The 24,572-nt window shown below is 46.3% G+C and overlaps 1 protein-coding gene across 1 annotated transcript in view; it reads left to right on the plus strand.

Moving 5' to 3' along the window:
• The first annotated feature begins 717 nt into the window (after nucleotides 1–717).
• slc16a10 (solute carrier family 16 member 10) overlaps nucleotides 718–24,572 on the plus strand; it is an 83,169-nt gene continuing 59,314 nt past the window's right edge. Inside the window, exon 1 of the mRNA XM_006626240.3 lies at nucleotides 718–1,477. Within this exon, the coding sequence (XP_006626303.1) occupies nucleotides 1,096–1,477 (382 nt within the window). The 5' untranslated portion in view covers nucleotides 718–1,095. The remainder of the gene's footprint in view (nucleotides 1,478–24,572) is intronic.

The following is a 24,572-nucleotide window of genomic DNA, read 5'->3' on the forward strand; positions in this document are numbered from 1 at the left end:
GAGACGAGACAGTGGTTCTGAAGGAGTGTGGGCTCAATTGGAGGTGTGATGCATGCCTGTTTAAAATCAGGAAGGACACAGAGGTGTTAGTGGTGGGAGAGGAGAGAAAGGGATCGAACAGGTTGAGCACGGGGGTGGCTGGGTGAAGCCAGAGATGAAGTGGGGGGGTGTAATTCGGATAGAAGAGCGTCCTCAAGAGTTGCTTTTCTCGAGCGGTCTGATGGCCAGCAGACACGGGGACCCGTCAGGTCGGGGCCAGGCCGAGCTGACGTCCCTCAGCACAGGCAGCAGACCGAGATCAGACAGGTGGAGGGGTGCTGTGTCCCTGCTGCCCGTACGAGTCACCCGCCCTGGCAGCTGCAGGTTTTAACAGTTGGCGCCTGTTGACCCACCCCCCCGGAGTAAAAAAAAAGAAACACTGCTAGAGAGAGGCAGAAAAAGTGCAGCGATTTGGAATCTAGTTCTAGTACAGGAGCAGAAGAAGAATAGAACTGTAGCTGTAGCGTTAAGTGGAGCACCGGATAAAACCAGAGCGCTATGCTGAGCTGTTCTGCTTTTTCTTTCTCATAAGGCTCTGCAATATTACTCTGCATTACTCTGCAGTGTAACAGACAGCATCGCGGATCCAATCGGAGAACACAAAACCTACCCCACACACACACAAAAAGGCGTGAGCTGTCCCTGCAATTGCCCCCGCCCCCGTCGCTGAAGTATCTATTTATACAATATTGCAACACTCGCTTCTGCTACTGCACAAGGCGAGCAGACCCGGGGTGGCGAGAGCTGCGAGCGCCCGTGGAATTCGGAGGAGCAGAGAGGCTCGAGAGCAAAAACCCTGCGTGGGTTTGTCCTTCGGCGTCAGGAAATGGTGAAGGCGGAGTAGGCAAAACCTTTACAGAGCGCCGTCTTCGCGGGCATCCAACCCTCTCCGAGAGCTTGTACCGGAGAGCGGCGCAGCAGCAGGACAGGCAGGGTCCGCTCTGCAAGGCAGACGCGGCGTGCACCGAGAGTGCTCCCCCTCCAGGACTCACCCCCCAACAGGGCTCGGGTGCATATGGTGTGTGGCCGCGGAGGTGCTCCGAGACCAGCGCCAAGATGACAGAGGGCACCGACCCCGAGCGCGCTGCCGCCGCAGGCACCAGCACCGCGCTGCCCGCGGAGGGGCCGGCGAGGAAAGCGGAAGACCAGCCTCTCGACGAGGACGGGAGTCGGGAGAACGGGGGGAGCCGGGGGACCCCGCCGGGCAGCGCCGGCGGGGCGGACGGGGCCGCCGAGCCGGAGTTCGTGCACCCCGAGGGCGGATGGGGCTGGGTCGTGATGCTGGCGGCCATGTGGTGTAACGGGTCGGTTTTCGGCATCCAGAACTCCTTCGGCATCCTGTTCGTCTCGCTGCTGGAGGAGTTCGGCACCGGGGCCGACTCCGGAGCCTGCACGCCTCCATGCGTCTCCCAGGACGAGGACCTCAAGTTTAAGACATGTGAGTGTCCCGGCGGCCGGGGGGACTGGCGGGGGGGAGAGGTGGAGAGGGGGGCATGCAGCTCCCCAGGTGTTTCGCACAACAGCCGCTCAAAATGTCTGCATCTCGGCGCCCCCGGAGGTGAGCGGTTTCCCTCTCGGGAGAGCTCTGCCACCCCCGTTACAGTGGCGCTGCGCGAAGCTCCCACGCGTGTTACCGCCAGCGTGTGAGAAACTCGGGATGCGTGCTCCACGACAAGCAAGCACCCAGACAAAAGCACACGACGAAGCCCTCGACTGTGCAGTTACGTGGTTTAGTTCCTGCAGAGTAGGGGGCAGCGAATCCGTGTCCTGATGCTGGGGCATGAAGCCGGGATCTGCTGGTGGAGGTACAGCCCCTTCATCCGGCCACCGACTGGGGAGAAAGGCATGTCTTTTAAATCCATGAGATAGACAGAACCTGTTTTGTAACGCGATGGTAATGTTAGCTTGAGAGGTACCGTGCCTTCGCATTTGAAGCCCGAGCAGGATGTGTAGGTTGTGTTTTTCCGTTGCTGTATTTAACGGGACAGTGTGCGGGTTGTCTGGACTGATCTGCGCTGAACCCATCACTGTGCGCCGGACAGTATGTGCAACACACGTTTTAAATGAAAAAAACGTGGGGAAATAAACATTACAATGACATGACCTCGAATGCAGATCGCCTCAATCTATTTTTATCTCTTTCCGTCGAGTCCGATTTTTTATTCTGAAGCTTTAAGAAGTTGAATATTCGTAGGATATTAGGATCAGATATTGGTAAATCTGTTAGTATCACAGCGTATATACTGGAACGTGGCTCTAACTGGTATAAGCTAAGAAACTAATACGATTAAAGCAGTCCTTGTTGTTTTTGAACTTTATTTGACATTTGCTTTTAAGCGCGATGCAGGCACAAAGTGATGTCATTTAAAATCTTCGTCATTTAAAACGGTGCCAACGCACCTCAACGCAGGTTTTTACTGGCAAACGTACAGAAATTTAATTACTAGGCTTGTGCACAGTATATTACATCATTGGAGATCAAAAGGCAGTTAATCCAAAGCAATACTAATCCATGTAGTATGAGTAATACTTCTTAAATAAATTCTGATTGATATAATCTAAGATAAGCCTCGACTAATAAACACTTAGGGCCCTTTCCATGATGAAGTGCAGTCATCACCGACAGTGGCAGTGCTGGACCACAGGCCTGGGCCGAACTAGAAAAAACACTCCAGTTCATTCGGATCCTGCCCCCTCGCTCAGCCCACCCTGCTTATCCGAGAAGCTGTGATGCGGTTTAGCCCGTTCCGTGCTTAGTCTCACCTGGCGGTTTGCCTACTGAGCTCTCTTGGGGTAGACCTTGGCCTAGCTCTCGAATTGGGCTTGTCTCCCGCATCCACCTCTTCCAGACACTGGCCGAGAACCACGTGCTGACAGCTGGGCTGCGGCCCGTCGGCGGACATTGACTTGCTGTCTGACTTTTCCTTCTTTTCCAACATTCCGCCTTCAGACGTGGCGCCTTGGTGAACGTACCCGCGGCCCCTCTTTCTCCTCGTGTGCTGGGGCCTCTCAGGTTGGCCGCGCTTGCTTGCGGTTTTGGCAGGACGGCGCTCTTGGCTGTCACGGGTGTGTGTGGCTCTGGGATCCAGCTCCGGCTCCGGCTCAGCTTTCTCCTTTTTAACGGAGACTCTCCCCAGCTCGACGTGGTCCCAGCGACGTCTTGCTCCGCTTGACCTGGGCTCCCTTGCAAACGTCGCGCTGAGTATTCCAGAGCGGCTCGGCCTCTGTCGGGGGTTCCTCGTGCCCCCTCTTGTCTCAGGCCCGCTGTGGCGTCACTGTGTCGCTGGTGGTGATTGCCAGCCGACACCTGAGATTCCTCCTGCTGCACCCAGTACAAGGGCCGAGAAAGAGAAGCCAGTCTAGGACATCTGTTAAGACTCTCCATGGGGTCTTTAGAGTTTAGAGACAACATCCCTAGTCTGAGCGCCCTTGACCTCCAGCCAGCCTGAGACCTTCATGGCCTGAGCCTTGAGAAGTTCCTGGACCTCACCTGGAGATGTTGGGCCATTTTTGGTGTGTGGCCCTCTCGCCGAGCTCTCTTGGCTTGTTGAGTTCACCCACGGCTGAAGCCCCCGTCCGGTTGTGATGTCCGGCCCTCGGTCTGCGGCTGTGGCCCCTCGTCTTGCAGAGTGTGCAGCGTCGTCCTTGTGCACTTGGTTCCATCTAGAGGGCGCAGCACGAGGTCTGCCTCGGCTTGCTCACAGTGCTCGGGGCTCCGGGCGCCCTGCTGGGAAGCTGCCTTCCACGTCTGCTTAGCAGCTGTTTCTGCTTGCCGTCGCAAGAGTGTACTGTAGGTGCACTCAGCTCTCGTGGGCTCCCGTTCGGCTTGTTCCTGGGATCTTCCTGCGGTCTCGAGAGCCCCACGAGACTTCCAGATATGGCAGCTCCACACTTTGTACAGCGGCCTTCCTGTTGGCCGTGACCCTTGCCTGCAGGGTGGGGAAGCTTCAGGCACTCTTGGTCTGGGACTCCTCCCTCTGCATCGCACCCGAGCTGGTCTCTGGCCTTGCCGTGGGCTAATCCAGCCTTCCTGCCCAGGGAGCTCTGTGTTCTCCACACAGCACTCGTTTGACCGGCGGACTGCCCCTAGGTCATGTTTCATGGTAACTCCACCCTCTCCAAGTGCACATTGTCCAATTGGCCCACTGGCTCCTGGGCTTTCACCACCACCCTGCGTGACCTTGACATCAGACTCCTGTTTGCGACAGCTTGGGTAAACATCTCCACCCTGGTCATGGCTCTGCTCTACATGTGAAAGGGAGCACCAGGGGGTCTTCACCTGAACCCTGGGTCCCACAAGAGACAGGCAGAAGCTCCTCATCTGGACCAGCCCCTGCTGGCCTTGAGTTCGGGGTAGAAATTGACAGAGATTGGACTGGACTGATGTAGAAGCTTCACACTGGACTGTTCTGATTTTCTTGTTCAGCGGAGGAAAGTGATGTGTGGCGCTTTCCCCCTGAGAGGAGACAACATCCAAGAGGAGCGTTTCTTGGATGTGTATCCTGTCCTGGTGGTAATGGTTATATCATATTAGTGTTCTCTACAGTGGAAAACTGGGCTGCTGCTGCTCTCTTACCTAGTAACTCGGGAGATTTCTGTTTTGTCAGCCTCCTGTTTGGTAACCATGTAGGTTTTAGAACAAACAGAGAAGAACTGCTTTCAGCTGTTGCAGAGGAAGGGATGATTTTAGATCTCGGGCTGCTCTGTCCCTCAAGACTCAAAGTCATGGTTCCAGAGTCCTGGACGTTTCGTGCTGTTTGACTGACAGTGATGGACAATGTTGAGTGAAAGGCTCCTCCTTGATTTAAAGACCAGCCCTTGCTTTTAGGTGGTTTTGTGAGGTGGATGTAGAATAAAATGCCATCTTTAGTCCAAGCTGTAACAATATAAATTTCAGACACAACTGCTGTTGTCAACAAGTTTGTGAAAATGCAGAGCTTTTTGTTTTCTATGATATCTCCCTCTGGGGGTGCCATTTTCTGGATTGAATTATACGATTAGGGTGGTGCAGTGGTGCAGTGGTCAGTGTCCAGTGTCCAGTGTCGATGGGCCCTGGGTTCAATTCCAGGGGTCCCATCGAGCCTGTAACTTGCAGGGAGAAGCCCTTTGCAGGTGATTTAGAGCAGGATAATGAAGTCCAGGGAGGTGTTTTGAAATCTGGAGTGGAGGTTAAATGAAACTAGTGCAAGTTAATTTGCTGCAAAATGTCTCTTTGGTGTAATTGCAATGCTAGAAAGACATGTGTGAGACTGATCATTTCTCTGTTTACTGGGTAAATAACATCAGTCTTGTCAAAGACCTAAAGTATCGTTTTGATTTGGAATATTTGTTTTTAGAATTCACTTAAAATACAAACAGAGCTGTAATTGTTGTTTTCTGTAAATTATAGGAGTGGTATGTGCAGTGTATGATGTAGGTATTCCTATAATGATTGTTGTAGTAGAGTGAGTGTACTGCTACTTCAGACTGAAGCACCTTTAAAAGAATTGATGAGCTTTAAGTAGATATATTTTGAAAGTATGGTAAGATCTCTAGGTTACTTTCTGTTCACAGTTTGGTGAGGTATTAATGCTTCTGTTGGAAAGGGTTGCTTGAAGGTATAATTGGATTGCATTTTATGTATATCTTTCTTTCATGTTTTCCCCCCAGCTGTCCTTATTTTTCTTGACATCATTGATATTTTGAGGTCCGTCTGTCGTGTTTTTAGCCTCCTGCTGCCAGGTGTCCCTTTCTTCACAGCGGAGTGGGTGTTTTTGATAGGAATAAGGTTACTGTAGGGCCACGACTCTCACACAGCTCTTAACCAATGAGACAGGCGTTCTGTCAGCTCTTATCTGTGAGTGAAAGGCGTAGCTTGGAAATATGGGAGTGGGAGTGCTTTAGTGCTGCTTGAGCAATGTGATGCCAGTGTGCATAAGCATGTGTGTGAGATGGGACTCGCGCTGGTCGGGCTCAGAGCGCACAGAGGTGGATGTGAAAGGAGCGTGCTGGTGTCATTAATGTGAAACATGTTGGCGTGCTTCAGAGGGCTTCCTCAGGTTATGCAGCAGTCATGCGGTGCAGGAACCCCAGGCCGTCTCTTGGAAGAAGCACCACGTGAGACAGCTCTGTTCATACACATACTCAAAAACACCTCTGCGGTGAACAGACTTCGTCTCGAACACACCATTAGAGTACAGGTGCATTCCCTGGGATATTTGCAACACAAAACGCATCCAGTTTTTCTTTTGGGCAATGTTGGATTTCATCCATTCTGTATTATAATATTATTTTTGGACTGATGTCATTGAAAAGCCCTGTTTTTTAGTCGGTTTCAGTTACAGAGTTGCACATATGCACCGCACCAGAAGTGAATTAATTTGCAAGATAGGGACCAGCTGATCGCAGGCTCTGATCCTATTTTTCTGCGAACGCTCGGCTTCTTGCAGAGAGCTCGACCCAAAGGGCCGATGGCAGGGCTGGGGCCGTGCTGGAGTTACAGCAGTGAGATCGCCCGCTGGGCAGAGAGGCGCCTTGAGAGGAGCAGTGAGGGAGACTGGCACAGAAGTCCGAAAGCCCAGGTTTCCACAGAGTTGTATCTTAGCATCATCTGTGAATTTTCAGTAATAACAAAGCAAATTACACAGTGTGTGTGAGAGAAGCAGTGATATAAAGCAGATGGGTTTGCACTCAGCAGATCCATGGATGAACTTCAGAAACATAAAGTTGAAGCATGGCCAAAAGGTTTAAGGGAGACCTTAAGGAAAAAATCAGAAGTGAGAGAGAGAGAGACGGAGAGCTCTTCAAAGTGCCCAAAATTCAAAGAGTATGAAGTGTACATGGAGCTTCGGGCAGACCTGAAAACAAATGTCAGAGTTGTCAAGGAACAGGCAGTAAATCATATTGCACCAGAGGAAAAAAGTAAAACACTGCATTTAATTCAGTACTGCAACAATAAAGAACTGGCAAAGCTGAGGTATATAGCACGTTCTTCCATACATTCATTATTGGACAGCTGACTTGCAGTCTTCCTCATGCTGCCTTCTCTCAGAAAATGTCTTCTGTGCTCGCTTTATTGTCTCGGTTGTGTTTGAGTCATACAGTGTTGACATTGTCTTGGAAGGGCCATCCAGGGTGTCTCCCATTGCTCGCTGGGATAGGCCCCACCTCCCCTACAACCCTGTACCGGATCAGGCAGGTTAGAAATGCAAGGAGAGCATTCAAACTCCACACAGACAGCACCCCATGAATTGAACCCAGGGCCCCAGCACTGCCAGGCAACAATGCTCACCACTGAGCCACCACACCACCTTCATCTTATAGTTAAATCAATATAATGGCACCCCACCCCCGTAAGAAACGTTTACGAAAAAAAGTGCTAGTGTGTCTGAAATTAATGTCTGTTGTTACATTTTGGATAAATGGATGGAGTGTTGACATTGTCAAGTCTTTGCTTGGAGAAGCCTCCATTCTGCCCTAAAGCATGGCAGTAAGACAGTAATATAATTTATTAAAGGACACCCCCATGAATGCTCAGTGCCTTAGTTCAGGAATGATGATGGCTCTGAACATTATTTATATAAAGGTATTGCCTTTTAAACAGAGGTAAGCTAAAAATACACTGCTGACAAAGGGATGGAAAAGAGCACTATAAAACACTGATTAAATTTAATATAATTAAATATTATATTGAATAGTTCTTATTAAAGTACTTAAAATGTATAGTTATGGATATTGAACAACTAAGTTAGCAAGAAAGTTTCTGGTGAAGCTGCTTGCTTGTTTTGCTTTTGAACTCTAGCATTAAAAACACAGATGTGTCGAACACAAAATGACGCACTAAAAGATGGTTATCTTGCGCTGTGCTCTGCCAAGAGTTCTTTAAACTCTTACACACACGGAGCCTGATATCCTCATTTCCTGTGCTGGTGACATGGTCTTCCTGTGAGGGCGATCTGCTGCAAAGACAAATGTAAAGCCCAGACAGTAGTGCTCCAGTGGTCTCCTTATACCTGTAGCACAGGAAGCGACAACAACTACAGGAAACCCTCTGCTGCCAGGTTAGACTGGCATCGGGCTCCACAAACTCCAAATGAATTCCAGCGTGTGAAAATGTGCTGTTCCGTTGAGCGATAAATATTGACGATTTTTCGTTTAGTTCTTGCTTCTATGGAAAGTGTATGCAGTAGTTATGTGTGTTTAGTGGCAGGTGGTGTTTGCCTTGACCTCTGCCTTGAAGGATCAGTTCTGTTCCAGGCAGTGAGAGCTCTGTGGCTGTCTCTCTGATGTCAGGAAGAGAGGAAGACACGTTCACTTCATGGTGGGGACAGCAGGAACGTGTTCGAGAAGGATAGCACCAGTTATACGCTCCATTAGTAACCCGAGCCAGAAGTATAGAGTTTCAACTCTTGGCGTTATCATATAGGAAAATCGTGTTCTTAATTATTTGGCACAAAGGTGTTTGTGCTATATGGAATTAACTGACTCACATTGTGTCACCTGGTGTCATTTCATTTCATTTGCAGGATGTGGTTGTTAACAGACTGATCAGGAAAATACATATGAGAAAGAAATCTGATTATGTGGGCACTTTGATTCAACATGTTAAATCAGGAGGCATTCCAAATTTAAAGTTGATCGTTCCTAATGTTTTCAGTAGTTATATTTTGCATTTTGTAATAAATGTGAAATCAAATTAAATTAAATTAAATGAGCCCTCCAAATCACAGATTTTTCATAAAACTACACTTCTTGCAATACTGAAACGCACTGTATTTCTAAATAAAAATAATGTACAAAATAAAGTGAAACCCTTGACGTGAGAGGAGACAGAGATGACTTATATCCCTGTGCTGAAAATCTAGGCGGGAGACAACACATATTACACGGTGGCTGACAAATTATGTCACAGCATTTAACATCTCCAGCGCTGTGGAAAGTGAAATGAAAATCCCCCAGAAGTACCACTTAATCCAATTAGCTTCACCCTCTCTTCGGGCTCGGCTGCAGCTCAGCTACAGCCAGCGCCAAAGCACTTTGATCCCCCATTCAGTCTGCCCACCGCAAGGGATGAAAAAATGATTACAGACTAATCTCTGGGTAATTGATCCCCCATCGGAACTGCAAAGCCAACCGGTTGCGACAGCACCACGCTATCTTGTCTGATCTCATTGCTCATGCTGGTTTAGTACCATGTAAATACTGTCAGTATCATGAGGAGGGACTGGGATGTGGCTGTGTTCGCTGGGCAGGTGTTTCGGTGTCTGGAGGAAGGAGGTTAAGTGCAGATCAGCGCTGGATGAGCGCTCTGAGGTTGGGCTGTGTCCCTTTCTGTGCCTCTCACGCCAAAGAGCACTCCATCCTAATGAGCAGTTTTTCAGGTTCAAAACACTGGGCTAGACACTGGCTTCGCAGAACAGCAGTGGCGTTCCAGAAGTGCCTCGCACCCAGTAGAAAAGCACTGATATTGATTCTAATCAAATCTTACACTGAATTCAAATGTATGGAAGCATGTTTGCAATGATATATTGTGTGTGTATGTGTTTTGTGTATCTTGAAGTCTACATTTTATGTTATATCGTAGCATTTATTGCAATACTGTATATATATATATTGAATACAAAAAGGACAGAAAACACTTTTTCCTTTCATTGTGCTAACTGAGACACTTGTCATGAGTTGAAATGCCATGCTTAAGATTATTTCCCCGTTTTTAATTTTCAGGTTGTAGCTGTGGGTGAGTCACGGTAGGGCAGTGTCTGTGTGGAGTTTGTATGTTCTCCCGGGGTTCATGTGGGCTTCCTGCTGGTGCTCTGGTTTCTTCTCACAGTCCAAAGACATGCTGGTGGGTAAATTGGTTAATGGGAAAAGTGGCTCTGCTGTGAGCTTGTCTGTGTCTGCCTTGCGATGGACTGGCGTCCTGCCCAGAGTGTCCCCTGCCTTGCGCGCTTGCCCGGACAGGCTGCAGCTCCCTCTTGACGCTGAGCTGACCTCCTGTGAGTGCACGCTTCCAGGATCAAGTCGTGTGTAGACGTGTGGGGGTGGCGGTCCGAGGAAGGCGGTTGTGCTGCTGGGGGGGGTCTTGTGGGAGCGGTGGCGGCGGGAGGGGAGTGCCCAGGCCCGTGCCAGGCCTTGTGTCAGCCGAGCCGGCGGTGGCAGTGGAGGAGGGCGGAGCCCGAGGTTCAGCGGCAGGGAAGAGCAAACAGCCCAGCCCCCGCGCGCTGGCTGCCTGGCCTTCACATCGGGTCACAACAACGGGCCTTTCTCTCTCTGTCCAGACCCGGTGGAAATGAACAGCCCGCTTTCTGAATATGGAAACATTTAAACCTGCCTAGGCTGACTTAGGCAACAGGGGAGAAAGCAAGCCTGTCATTTCAAAAAGAAAACGAGGAGGTTTTGGGAGTCTGGGAACGCGTTGTCTGATTTTAGGCCCTGTGGCCTGCTCGGCTCGCCCAGGAAAACTGCAGCAAGTGGTGCTGGCGGACCAGTAGGTGGGGCTGTGCTCTCCGGCCCACAGACTTTCAAGACCAGTGTGCCGGGGTGGTGAACAGGGAGGAGGTACTGGGGTCAGTGTTAAGTGTTAAATGTTAAGCTAGGGCGCTGTTTGTAGGAGTCGGGGTGTTAACTCTGCTGTTCCGGGGCACCCACACTCTGGTCTTGAACAGTCTGGTCTAGCTGTAGCGCCCCCTTAATCAGTTCCAGCCTGCTCTGCCCTCTCTGCCTGCTGTGCCCCCTCAGGACCGGGGCCGCTGGCGCTCAGTGGCTGCCAGAGGCCTGAGCGCCTGGCTGTGCTTCAGCTGTGGTGAAGAGGCTCCTCTCCTCTATATACAGTGTTCTGGGTCGACAGGCACTGCACAGGTGGAAAGAATCGCTGGGTTACTGGCGTATCAGATTGGTCTTGCACAGGTTCAATCACTGGTGCCTATCCTGTTAACTCCTCACTTTGTCCAGTGAGATGCCACTGCAGTGCTGAAGAATATATCAGTATCACACAGTCAAAGGTGTAGTGCCCAATGTTCTAGTACAGTAGATTCAAGATTCAAGATTTCTTTATGTGCTATATACAACAAGTGTGTTGGACAATAGACGTTATAATACAGCCAAGACAGGACATAGTGCAAACAGCGCAGCACCTCAAAGTGCAGGTCCTAATATGTGCAGGTGCTGATTTGAACTGTTTATGATGCGGACTGCCTGGGGGAAGACACTGTTTTTGAATCTATTGGTCAGTGTTCTGATACTCCGATGCCTCCTGCCAGAACCCAGGGGTGAAAACGGGTCGTGGCCAGGGTGAACTGGGTCATAGCTGAATCGAGTATGGCTCGATCCCGGTTGTGGCAGTAATAAGAATCTATTTGTCTTCTTGCAGTTAAGCCTAATAAATACTCCAGAACATGAATGTTCTGCTGTATTAAATGGGTACTGTGAGATGAATATCCTCACTTTCTCGATTAAGCAGCAAGAACCAGCCTCTCTCTCCTCACAGTGACAGAGACGCTGTGCATCGAGATAAATCGCCTCTTCTGCCTTCTAGTGGCTGCAAATGGTAATACGGCTGGGATGGACGCTAACTGTTACAGTATTTCCTGGAGAAAAAAAAATGGACAAGATTACCATGCCGAGCCCAGTGATGCCCGTCTCAGCTGGTCTTCCTGCGGCAGGGACAGAGCCCCCGCAGTGAGGAGGGTCTCTCTGTGACGGCGGGTGTGTCATCTGTGGCTCCCTGGTCACATGACTAGCGTTTGGCGCAAGGGAGAGCAGGCTGGTACTCGGAAGTTCGGGGGTGTCAGGGGGTGTATCTCTACCTTCCCTAACCACACTCGGAAGACGCTGAAAAAAGCCCAAGGGTGCGTGACAGGGAAAGAGACCAGCCCAGTCACCCCAGCGCCAGCCCCCAGTCCCGCTGCGCTGAGAGACAAGACCAGCGCTTCACCAGGCCGGGCCCAGTCACCCCAGCGCCAGCCCCCAGTCCCGCTGCGCTGAGAGACAAGACCAGCGCTTCACCAGGCCGGGCCCAGTCACCCCAGCGCCAGCCCCCAGTCCCGCTGCGCTGAGAGACGAGACCAGCGCTTCACCAGGCCGGGCCCAGTCACCCCAGCGCCAGCCCCCAGTCCCGCTGCGCTGAGAGACAAGACCAGCGCTTCACCAGGCCGGGCCCAGTCACCCCAGTGCCATCCGCCAGTCCCGCTGCGCTGAGAGACAAGACCAGCGCTTCACCAGGCCGGGCCCAGTCCCCCCAGCGCCAGCCCCCAGTGCAGAGCGCACCCGTGTTAACAGATAAGAGCCCTCACGAAAGGAGCCCTCTTGTACAGTTTAGAAAACTACCTCTGTAAGTGCCTTAAGTCACTGGATTTTGAATTTTGCTCAGGGTGACTTAGGATTCCTTTCAATGTAAAACGAGCCTGAACGTAAACTCTTAATGTGTATTTAATCATATGGAGGCCAGATGTTTTCTTACGATTTCACAGTCATGGAAGTGTTGCAGACAGACTTGACTGGACTGGAAACGGGTTTTGTTTTGCATGTCTTTTAAATACGTATGGAAAAGATCATAACATGCAAAAATCGTCACTTCTCATTTAAACTGTGGAATGAAGCAGGTTTACGCCAGACTTGTGCAACACTACTTCTGACTGCACCCACTGCCTCCCACCTCCGAAATCCAAGTACAAGTACGTTCCATGCCGCAGTTGTCTGAGGTCTGGAGGTCAGTCAGATCACCTAAACTCTACTTACTTGAAACTCGAAATCTTGGGGTGGAGGAGTACAGGGTTTACACCAGTGGACGCCGATCAGTCACTGATTGCAGGCAGTTTTTAATAAGCACAAATTTCAGGTGCAAAGGAGACCAGATAAGACACATCCAGGCTGTACTTGAAGTTGGCCGGCAGTGTGCATGACTAAGTTAAAAAAAAACGTTCTTGTACAGCATGTACAGCTGAGTTTTGGTTAATGATTCACGGGGCTTTGATCCTTAGCTTTTTGATGTGAGCTTGACATTAGGGCAGGGTGAAGGTTGTTAAAAGAAGAGATAAGAAAAAGGTAAATACTGTTACAGACTCCTGGTGTCCAGTGCTTTTTGCCTGAGTATAGGGTCACTATAGTCAATATCACCCCATACTAGAAAGTGTCAGAAAAGATCATCATTATTAACAACTACAACACGGTAGGGAGAGCTAATCAGGAAGCATGTCTTTAAGTTGACATCATAAGTCTTGGCTTTAGGCAGTGACACATATAAGAAATACAGACTCACACAATTGAAAATATAGTTTCTGTGCGCAGTTGAATTTTCTTCCTCTTCTTAAACATTAAAACATATATATATATATTCTAATTAAAGAGAGGGCTTCTTTTAAAGCCAGTGACTGTAGTTGTGATTAATAAAGCAAGTTTGGATATATTTTGTAGTTGTTAGGAAGGCTGCTGCTGATTAAAGCCCTTTTGAATATTTTTTAAAGACACCAGCCTGCAGCGATTTGTAAGTGCCTGTACCTTTCCGCTTCATCGGTACAGTGCTTTCTCAGACTGTGTGTTTGTTGGAGGATCCTGAAAATGTCTGGTAAATAAGGATTCTGGGTGGGGAGGCTTTCGCAAAAGCATCCTCTCGGCTTCATTTCCAACAATTCCAGTTTACAAAGGCTCTCTTTATTAATCTACTCTTTCAGCACAGAACACCGCTCCTGGCTTCAGTGGGGCTGCGGTTAACACCTTCTGCTATCCGTTGCTTGATTTCAGGGTGCTAGTAACCTTTTGTTTTCCCACACCAACACTAAATGGGCCGGCACCTTTTGTTTTGCAGTGTGTTGCTAATTATCCAGGGTGCCGGAGGTAAGGGCTAGCAGCCTTGTCTGTGTGGTCTCTCACTTGGGCCCAAAAGCAGCAGACAGAAATACCTGTGTGCTGTGTGACGGTTATACATCAGTGTTTGCCCCTTGCCTGCTCCATTGTTGTGTCTTTGTCCCAGTCCAGGGTACTCAGAGACCTTGAACTGACCAAGCACACTACAAATTACAACAGATATTCCTTATATGCTATCCACGTTTGTTTTTAAGCATTATTATTTATGCACTGTTCGGCTTATTTTTACAAATAAAATACAAACAAAATGGCTGGAGTAGTAAAATGAGTTCAAAACGAGACAGTTGTATTTTTTAAAGGGTGTATTGAGTTTTTTTGAGAACCTTCCCTCGACCCTCCAGTGGAAACCAGCAGCTTCATGTGAGACACGCTGCACACTCTGTGACTTGTGCTCCAAGGGTTATAGCACAAGTACAGGTCAGAAGCTGCCCTCAAGCATTTCCCCCTTAAAGTGCAGGAAACCCAGGTTTCCCGTGTTTGGCTTTAACAGACTCTGAAATTAACCAACGAAATCTGCACAGATTTCTACCCTGCGACACTGCGCATCCTTAACAGCTAACAGTGCAGTGCCTCCGAACTCAGCACTGCTGACATGTCTACCTTGTGTTTATTGTTCTGTTTATTGAATTGTACATACCACCAGTGTTAATTACTGTTAATTCACTGTTGTGAATGGACTGTCTGCACCATGTTGTCTGCTGTACTGTGCATGTCCTGATGTACATCTGGCAAATAAACTCCTCTATCTGTATTTTCATTCCTTAGAATGACGATACAACAGTAGTGTGTATGAACACTATTTGCACTAAGCTTACTGCAGATTGCTGCACATTGTATCCATTCCTCCATTTTCTAATTCATTTATCCAGCACAGGTCACAGGGGAGCCAGGGCCTATCCCAGCGTGCAACAGGTGCCAAGTAGTTTCCCCCCGGATGGGACCCCAGTCCATCGCAGGGCCCACACACACACAGAACACACGCACACACTCACGCCGCGGCCAGTGCTCCCAGAACTCAGTTAACCCACCAGCGTGTCTGTGGACTGTGGAAGGAAACTGGAGCACCTGGAGAAAAAATGAAGAGAATAATCAAACCCCACACAGACAGCCCCAGGAACTGAACCCAGGGCCCCGGAGGCCCTCCGAGCCACCAGCATGTCCCACTGCAAGTTTCAAAGTATTTCATATACCCATCTTATTAAAGACATTTGTTTTTCCTTCTTTGGTTTGGACATTGATTGCTGTAAATCCTTTTTAAAGTGATGGAGTGGGGGTTATGGCAAAGAAGGTAGCCCAGTATTGCTTTCTCGTTTTAGTCATGCGTTACTTTATAACAGTACATAATATGACACAGCTGAGAGCCGTCTTCACAGATTGGAGTTTCAGGTGAGATATATTCGAAAGGTTAAAGCTTTGTCAAGGAAAGATGTTGAGGAGGAGTCTCCAACAGGCCTCTGGCGCGAGCAGCTCCCTGTTGTGAACAATTAAAAAAACAACACTTGAGACGTGTACTATTTCACTGCCAGCTTTGAGTAAGGAAGCCTGCAGTGTTAATTACAGGATTCAGGCTGTTCTTCCATGCTTGATATGGCAGATGACCGGTATACAGTTGTCAGTTGTTTGTGCCAGTGAGCAAGCTGGCTCTTTCAATCCGATGTAACTGTGAATTCAGAATAAAACTCGATATTCAGACCAAAAATGCAAACTTGCTGTTTATTTGAACATAAGAAAGGTTACAAATACAGAGTGCACTTGATCCATTTCTAGAGGAAGTTAATAATTAATTAATTGATCCAGTGATCTGCTCCAGCTGTTTCTTGAATGAAGTCAGGCTACGGCTTCAACAACATGGCTGGGTAGCTTGTTTCAGACTCACACTACCCATGGGTGACGAAGTGCCTCCTGTTCTCGGTATTAAATTAGTTTCCACTTGTGTCTTATAATTCATTTTTCACTGTTGAATCTGAAGAAGTCTGCTGGGCTGACTGTTTGTCAAAACCCTTGAGCATCCAGAACACTTGGATGAGGTCCTGTAGTAGTCTTTTTTTGTACAGGATTAAACAGGTCGGGTCCTTCATCTGGTCGCTTTCTCTGGATTAAATCCAAAGTGGCAGTATCTTTTTTATAACTTGGCAACCAAAATTTTGCATAATAGTATGATCTTCCTAGTGCATTGTACAATTTTAGCATAATATCTCTTGCATTAAATTTCTGTGCTTTTAACTATGTATCCTAATAATTATTAATCCTAATAAGTTGTGTCAATAGTCTAAGGGAAACATACCTTGTAAACCTAAGCACCATTTATGGGATACCATCAGGCCCTGCAGATTTATTCATCTTGAGTGCTTTTAGTACCTGAAACACTTGTGCCTCTTCTGTGTTAATACTCTTAGATAAAGAAAAGAAAAAGTCTTTTCACTGCCTGGGGCACGTTGGCTTCTTCCTTAGTGAAAACCTGAGTGAAATACTCAAGTAGTACATCATTTCCCTTTTCCTTGTCTGGAAGTTTCCTCTGTGTCTTGGATACATTTCACCTCACTCTTCAGGTTTCTTATCGTGTTGTAGTACTGAGAGAACCTTTTCGTATTTGTTTTGGACTCCACTACAATGTTCCTTTCCATCTCCCTTGGACTTTCTGATGTCTCCTTTACTTGTGTTTGCCATTCATTGCTCTCCTTTTCTGTTAGTGAACCCCGCTGTCTTTAAATCCTTTTATAAAGCACGTCCCTTATGTTTGCCACAGTTGTCTAGTTGAACTGCTTTTCGTTAGCTCCTGTCCTATTTGCTCCAGTGGTGAATCTGCGCTGTGCTTCAAGCAGAGTCCGTTCAGGCTGCTTCAGCCCCGTCTGCTTCCCTGAACTGTAAACTTTGGATTGGGACTCTAGCTGTACAGGTTCAAATTGCGCTTCAGAGCGTGTTGTATGATGACCACGGTTCCCTAATTCAAACTGAGGACTGTCTTAGGCGACTGTGAAAACCACTCTCCTACTGCAGACATCGTTTGATACTTTTAGACGCTGTATGTGAGTAAATGGAGTAGTTGGGAGTTTTATTGCATTTGAAAGGTAATGCTCTCACACAAGGAAGTCAGTTTGTGTTCCATAGTGTACTCATTGCTTTACATTGTGTTAGAATGTCAGGAACCGAGGACTAACAACACTTTCTTCAGCAGTTAAGTTGTGGACATCAAAAGCAGTATTCATACACTTCTATCTGAAGGTTTATTCAGTTTGCCCATTTCACAACCTAAAGGGTCACAATTCTACAGGGATCAGACTCGAGTTTGGGTGGGAGGGGTCCCGCTGACATCACATGAGGCCACCAGATGCAAACCCGATTTGATCGGTTATTAACCACTTCTGTAAAACAAAGTAAATGTTTAAAGAAGATATAGATTGGTTAAATATGGTATGATGAAATGTATACTATGCTGTAATATCTCTTAAATACATTTAGGCAGAGATTCAGAGTTATAGAAGGAAAATGATGCTTTTGGCGAGTCTTTGGAAAAAATGTGATTTATGTTTCACAAAGCCAATATTTAAACAATAAGGAGGGTTTATTACATCAAGTGTTATTAATATTTGTTTGAATGCAGATGTGGCAAAACGGAAGGCAGGGTCAACAGATTGTTCTGCGCTTCATTTTCCATGGTGGCTGCCTCAGCATTTCAACATCGATGTGATGGAATCAGATTGAGGATCCTCATTATGGTAGCAAATACTGTGTCTTTATATTTTTTAGAAGGCTTGAATGGAATAGAGGAAAAGACATGCTCAGATTTGAGGAAATGCATCCGAGTCTTTTCTGTTCACGATTCACACGTGATTCCTTACAGCGAATCAACACAAGCTTCTCTTTCTACAGTGTTTTTTCCTTCTGTGCTTATCCTTAACTTGAGTCAAAGGGTGTTTCCTGGGAGCTAACTCTACTCACTGTATTGTCGTTGATCAGCACAAAAAGTTAGTTTTTTTCCCTCTCACTTTCTTAAGGGTATTGAAAGATTGGTTTTTAGTTGATCTAGTTTACCAGAGTTTATGCACATAGAAAGTTCACACGTGCTGTTATGTTTTAAATTGACACATGCTTATCTGCAGGTGAGATATTGCTGTTCGATCTGTGCTGTGTTGTTTCTGAGTTGCGGTGCTCTAGCAGGGCTGTCCAGGACTGGCTGTTGTTGGTGTGGCTCGGGCCAGTTGGCTCAGAGGGCCGTGAGCTTGAAGGGGCGCCCCCGTGAGGCGGGCCGGGGAACTGCTGCACACAGGGCGATGATGGGACTGGTGGAGGGTTGCCAAGCAGCGAATGCAGATTAAGATGTTTATATCTAACCTATATCTTGTGTTTATATCTAAGAAGAGCATAAGAGTGATGGAGGTTGGACAATGTTCACTTATTCTCTTGAAGCTTGATTTGAAAATGCTTTCAAGATGTTTTGGTTTGTGAAATGGGTGTTCTGACAGTGACCTGAATTTCCTTTATACTGTGACTGTCTTTGCATGAGCAACCATGCATAGTTACTATTAATTAGTTAATTGTAATGCAAATCCAATTAAAAAATTTGACTGTTGGCAGCGAACAGAGTGGCCCCGCTCCATTCTGCCGTCTCCCATGCTGTGCTGCGGGATGAATCTGTGCTTCCCTTCTGCTTTCTGCCCTCTGTGACCCCGAGCTGTCCTGAGATGACCTTTTCACCCCCCACTCTGAGTGTGCAGGCCAGAGGGGCGCTGCTAACAACAGGACACGCTTGGACAGGGGCCAGTTTGTCAGCACTGAGAGGCTTAACCTTGCAGATCAAACCACTGCTCTGGCAACATAAACATCTGAGCCTCTGGCAGGCCCGGGGTCTAAGACAAGTCCCCTGTAAAGCACAGTATGCATATGGCCGGGTAATTAAAGAATTTGCTGACTTCAAACAACTTTTTTTAAATTTTGCATTAGCTGATGAAATTTGAAATATGTGCATTCAGATTTACAGATCCTGTAGTGAAAGAAGTTATTCAGTCTAGACAATTCATATTTAGCTTTACAATGGTACTTTGATTGACCCTCGTTTTTTCTTGTTACTAATTTAGTCCTGGCCTGATTTCCCTTTTAATCCCATTACTTAATCACTGTATTAACTGAAAAATGCTGTCCAGTGGCATAGCAACATCTGGAGCCACAGAACCAGAAGCAGAGGACATCATCAAGCATACTGTAACTTCACTTGCATCCTTCTTTAGATGTTCACAAAATCGTGCCACAGTCGTGATGCAGAATTTCTAGATACAACCAAAAAAGTATATATCAGTGTACAGTATTTGCAGCATATTAATCAGTACTTTATTTTCAGAAAACTAGTTCTATAAATGAAAGTGACTGATATTCTTTCTAAAGGAACTACCATCTTAAAGTGAGACAAGGCAGACATTGAAGAGAATGAGAGAAAAAAACAGTGATGACACAAAAATTAAGAGACTGAAAAAATCACAGTTGTGTATTTAAATTATGGCCATTTAAACACTCTACGTTAAGATGATTTAGCACCTATCTAACAAATCCGAGAGGTTTGCAGTGCTCTCTAGAAGACTTTTCTGCATATAACACCCACTGAAACCACAGAGGACAAGTCATAAATCTTCTGAAGAGGAGTGAAAAGAAACAAAGAAGGCTATGCAAACGTTCCTTACTAAAAAACCCGGCTTTAAAAAAAAAAACAGCTCATGAACAGGAAGAAGCCCTAGAGCATATAATCTTCAAAACAATCAGCTTGAAAGGTTTTGTTTTTTCTTTGTGTGGCAAAACAAGCTTCAGTGTGATTGTTATAATACATTGCAGTTGACATAAGATAAATTGAAATCCTGGATGGGGTCCCGTAAGTCTTTAAACATGTTGGAATAACACGGTGATGTATGTTGGTTTTTGTAATTCGAATGCCAAGCTGTAGTACAGGCATCACCAGGATCAAGACTGTCCTAGAATTTGCAGATTCTGCCCCTTGTGGGTTTTTTTGAGTAGCATGTTTTACAGAGGGACGTGTGATCTGTGGTCGCAGATGATCTAGATCAGTGGTTCTCAAACTCTTTGGACCAAGTATCACCATTGATGAAAACAACGCATCCAAGTATCACCTACAAGTCATCTTCTCATAGGAACCACAGAAAATCTTCAATGACCAACATGAGCAAGCGTGTGCACACACACTCTCACACACACACACACACTCTCACACACACACAGACTTCAGGAGTCCGTCTCAGAAGTTAAAAGAAGTTTTTATGTAATGCGCATGGGAGCGAAACACAGAGAGACGCTCTGTGTATTTTTCTCAAATTAACCTAGAACAGTCCTTAAATATTTTTCCGTTATCTATCATGCTTTCCTGTGCTCACAAGATTGGCATTGTTCCAAAATCACACCCATTTTCCTACCTCCCTATTTGCTGAAGATAACTTTTTAAAAATACAATTGGCCACTTACATTCGTAGCACACATTCCTATAGAATGGTATATAATTACATAGTAGCTCTTGTGTCCTCTCAAGTATTAGCGCCTGCTGTATCATAGTACGTAGGCCGCGTATTTGACAAATAAACTCATTTGATTAAAATAGAAAATATTAAAACCTGTCCCAATTTGTCAGTGCATACAACAAATTTCCAGGTCATCTGGCGTACCACCTGGGGGTGCTCCATGACCCAGCAGTGGTACGCGTACCACAGTTTGAGAACCACGGATCTAGATAATGGTGTCTGGAAAACAAGAAGTGAAGTGAAGATCCCGTGCTCTTCCAGGAGAACCATTTAGTTTCCAAGTCTTGGAAAGAAACTATATTATGCTTGCCTACTCTGACAGCCATCTTTTGGCTTATGCATTGCGGAGAAATGCCATTTGTTATGTGGCGTAAGTGCTACCACCTGGCTGCAAGATCAGCGAATTCTGGGAACGTGAAATCATACGCTTGCGTATGTTGTACAACTTGGGAGCTGTAGGTGAGAGATGCTTTCAGTAGCTTTATAGTTGTCCTATGGTGGCACAACGGGGACCTGTTTTGATGACAGTGCAAAGATGAAATGCAGCGCAAAGATTGTAGATGCCCTGTTGTGGAGTGCAAGGTTAACATTATATTACTCCCAATTAAGTTTTGCCTGGTGCTTTTCCTAAGGCTAGCTTTAGTATCAGGAGTCAGCAGACCATAGGGCATTTTTTTATCGCCATGCGATATGGCACTGCTTTATGCCACAGAAAAGATAAAACAAGCCAGGTGGAAAAAGGGAGAGACATATAACACTGAAAGCGTAAAGATCAATTGTTTTTTTTGTCATTGTTTTGGCTGTGTATGGTATAAATCAAGATGGTGCAACTGCAACCCCGGAGACCCGAGACTCTGCAAGCGTTCCTTTCAAATAAGCTCTTAATAAGCAAAATCAGCTTATAATCAGCTTAATTACACCAGCTTCTGAAAGAACAAGGACTTACAGTGCCTTGCGAAAGTATTCGGCCCCCTTGAACTTTTCAACCTTTTGCCACATTTCAGGCTTCAAACATAAAGATATAAATTTTTTATTTTATGTGAAGAATCACCAACAAGTGGGACACAATTGTGAAGTGGAACGAAATCTATTGGATTTTTGAAACTTTTTTAACTAATAAAAAAATGAAAAGTGGGGCGTGCAAAATTATTCGGCCCCCTTGCGTTAATACTTTGTAGAGCCACCTTTTGCTGCGATTACAGCTGCAAGTCGCTTGGGGTATGTCTCTATCAGTTTTGCACATCGAGAGACTGAAATTCTTGCCCATTCTTCCTTGCAAAACAGCTCGAGCTCAGTGAGGTTGGATGGAGAGCGTTTGTGAACAGCAGTTTTCAGCTCTTTCCACAGATTCTCGATTGGATTCAGGTCTGGACTTTGACTTGGCCATTCAAACACCTGGATACGTTTATTTGTGAACCATTCCTTTGTAGATTTTGCTGTATGTTTGGGATCATTGTCTTGTTGGAAGATAAATCTCCGTCCCAGTTTCAGGTCTTTTGCAGACTCCAACAGGTTTTCATCCAGAATGGTCCTGTATTTGGCTGCATCCATCTTCCCCTCAATTTTAACCATCTTCCCTGTCCCTGCTGAAGAAAAGCAGGCCCAAACCATGATGCTGCCACCACCATGTTTGACAGTGGGGATGGGGTGTTGAGGGTGATGAGCTGTGTTGCTTTTACGCCAAACATATCGTTTTGGATTGTGGCCAAAAAGTTCGATTTTGGTTTCATCTGACCAGAGCACCTTCTTCCACATGTTTGGGGTGTCTCCCAGGTGGCTTGTGGCAAACTTTAGACGAGACTTTTTATGGATATCTTTGAGAAATGGCTTTCTTCTTGCCACTCTTCCATAAAGGCCAGATTTGTGCAGTGTAAGACTGATTGTTGTCCTATGGACAGACTCTCCCACCTCAGCTGTAGTTCTCTGCAGTTCATCCAGAGTGATCATGGGCCTCTTGGCTGCATCTCTGATCAGTCTTCTCCTTGTCTGAGCTGAACGTTTAGAGGGACGGCCAGGTCTTGGTAGATTTGCAGTGGTCTGATACTCCTTCCATTTCAAGATGATCGCTTGCACAGTGCTCCTTGGGATGTTTGAAGCTTGGGAAATCTTTTTGTATCCAAATCCGGCTTTAAACTTCTCCACAACAGTATTACGGACCTGCCTGGTGTGTTCCTTGGTCTTCATGATGCTCTCTGCGCTTTCAACAGAACCTTGAGACTATCACAGAGCAGGTGCATTTATACAGAGACTTGATTACACACAGGTGGATTCTATTTATCACCATCAGTCATTTAGGACAACATTGGATCATTCAGAGATCCTCGCTGAACTTCTGAAGTGAGTTTGCTGCACTGAAAGTAAAGGGGCCGAATAATTTTGCACGCCCCACTTTTCATTTTTTTATTAGTTAAAAAAGTTTCAAAAATCCAATAGATTTCGTTCCACTTCACAATTGTGTCCCACTTGTTGGTGATTCTTCACATAAAATAAAAAAATTATATCTTTATGTTTGAAGCCTGAAATGTGGCAAAAGGTTGAAAAGTTCAAGGGGGCCGAATACTTTCGCAAGGCACTGTAGATGGTCAATAAAAGCAGTTCCCTGTCCTAATAATCCAGAAGATTGGGCATCTGTCCCACATTGAATCTTAAATGGTTATTGAGCACTGCACAGAAAATGCGTATTGTGTATTCATTGAACGAGGAATTGATCAGATGATGTCATTCGGAACGTGCAGGGAAATCAAACAAATAACTTAGGCTCTCCAGAATCGGAGTCATAGATTCCTGCAATGTGAGTTAAAGGCTCAAATGATATAAATCTTAAGTACTATCTTATCTTGATGTTTTGCAGGCCAGAAAGTGAGACTGCCTCTGCTTAAAAAATTAAATGATTTATATTGACAGACCCTGAGAAACCTAGTAGACCACAGCTGGAAGAAAGAGAAGCAGAGAAGTCCTCAGAAATAGTACTGTATAAAGAGGAGTCTGTGAACTGGTTCAGGCAAAAAAACACTTGAAGTGGGAGTGAAAATAACCCAACCCACGATTGGCCAATTTTTGCCAACTCCCAGAGGAGGGCACAGTTTCAAATGCATCTGACCGTTCGAGCCCTGCAATGGTGCAATCAGGACCTTATTACCTCCCATTGTCTGACAGCACATGTTTATTATATTAAAGTCGGTTTTAAATATGTGGATCTCTCAAGAGGTGCACTAGAATATTCTGCTCTGATGGTTAGTCATATATTCTCAGCATGTTATATTCTACTTCTCACTGCTGTGCTGTGGGTTTTATATGGCTCAGGTGGCCAGAGTACTCTCTCTCTCAGAGTGCATACTGAAGCAGATAGTCCAGCACTTTCATTTCTGAGTCTGGACTATGGGATAAGCCAGCTTTTCTTCAGTGCAGCTCTTCGGGTAGCAATGACTGTTGACATTCTGCGTCTCAGGCATGGGTGTCCACAGCTCGGCGTACAACAGTGCCCCCTGTGGCGGGTGAGGTGCCTGTCAGCCTGCAATCGCGGCGCTTACATGGTGAAGCTGCTCCAGACTCCCATTCTAACCCCACTGGCAGCTTTCAGTGTGGGAAACAGCAGCTGTAGAGTTCTCATCCTTCCTGTGACTCTGCTGCCTGTTTCGTAGCGGGCAGAGCCGTGAGGTGAGCTGCCCGACAACTGTAAAATCTGGAAAAGAAACGCAAGTGACTGTAAATGCAAATGCAAATGCTTCACTGTGTGGTCTTTCTGTCTACAGCTTGCATTGCATGGAATAGTGTTTGTGGTGAAATTAATACTACTTAATGACAGCGCATTACAGAGCAGGAATGCTTATTATTGCATGCCCTGCTCGTTAAATCTGACGACGTAACAGAGAGCTGCAGAAACCTGTCTTACAGGTGTTTAAAGGTATTGCTTCATCAGATTATACTAACCAAACTGTTATGTCTTATAAATAAAGAAATACACTTTATATAGTTTAAAAATAATAATCTCATAGCACTAATTCTGAGTGTAAGGTTTTAGACAGTTCTGTAAGCAGCAGGTCTTCACAAAAATCAAATCCTTAAAAAAGCAAATATTTCTGGTTTGATTTTTTTTTTGCTTCTTTGAGGGAAATCAGGTTTGGACTTCTATCAGTTTCTGTCTGAGGTACAAGTTCTTATGCATTAATCATGTGATAA

The sequence above is a fragment of the Lepisosteus oculatus genome, chromosome 2 (genome assembly GCF_040954835.1).
Source record: "Lepisosteus oculatus isolate fLepOcu1 chromosome 2, fLepOcu1.hap2, whole genome shotgun sequence".
Classification (NCBI taxonomy): Eukaryota; Metazoa; Chordata; class Actinopteri; order Semionotiformes; family Lepisosteidae; genus Lepisosteus; species Lepisosteus oculatus.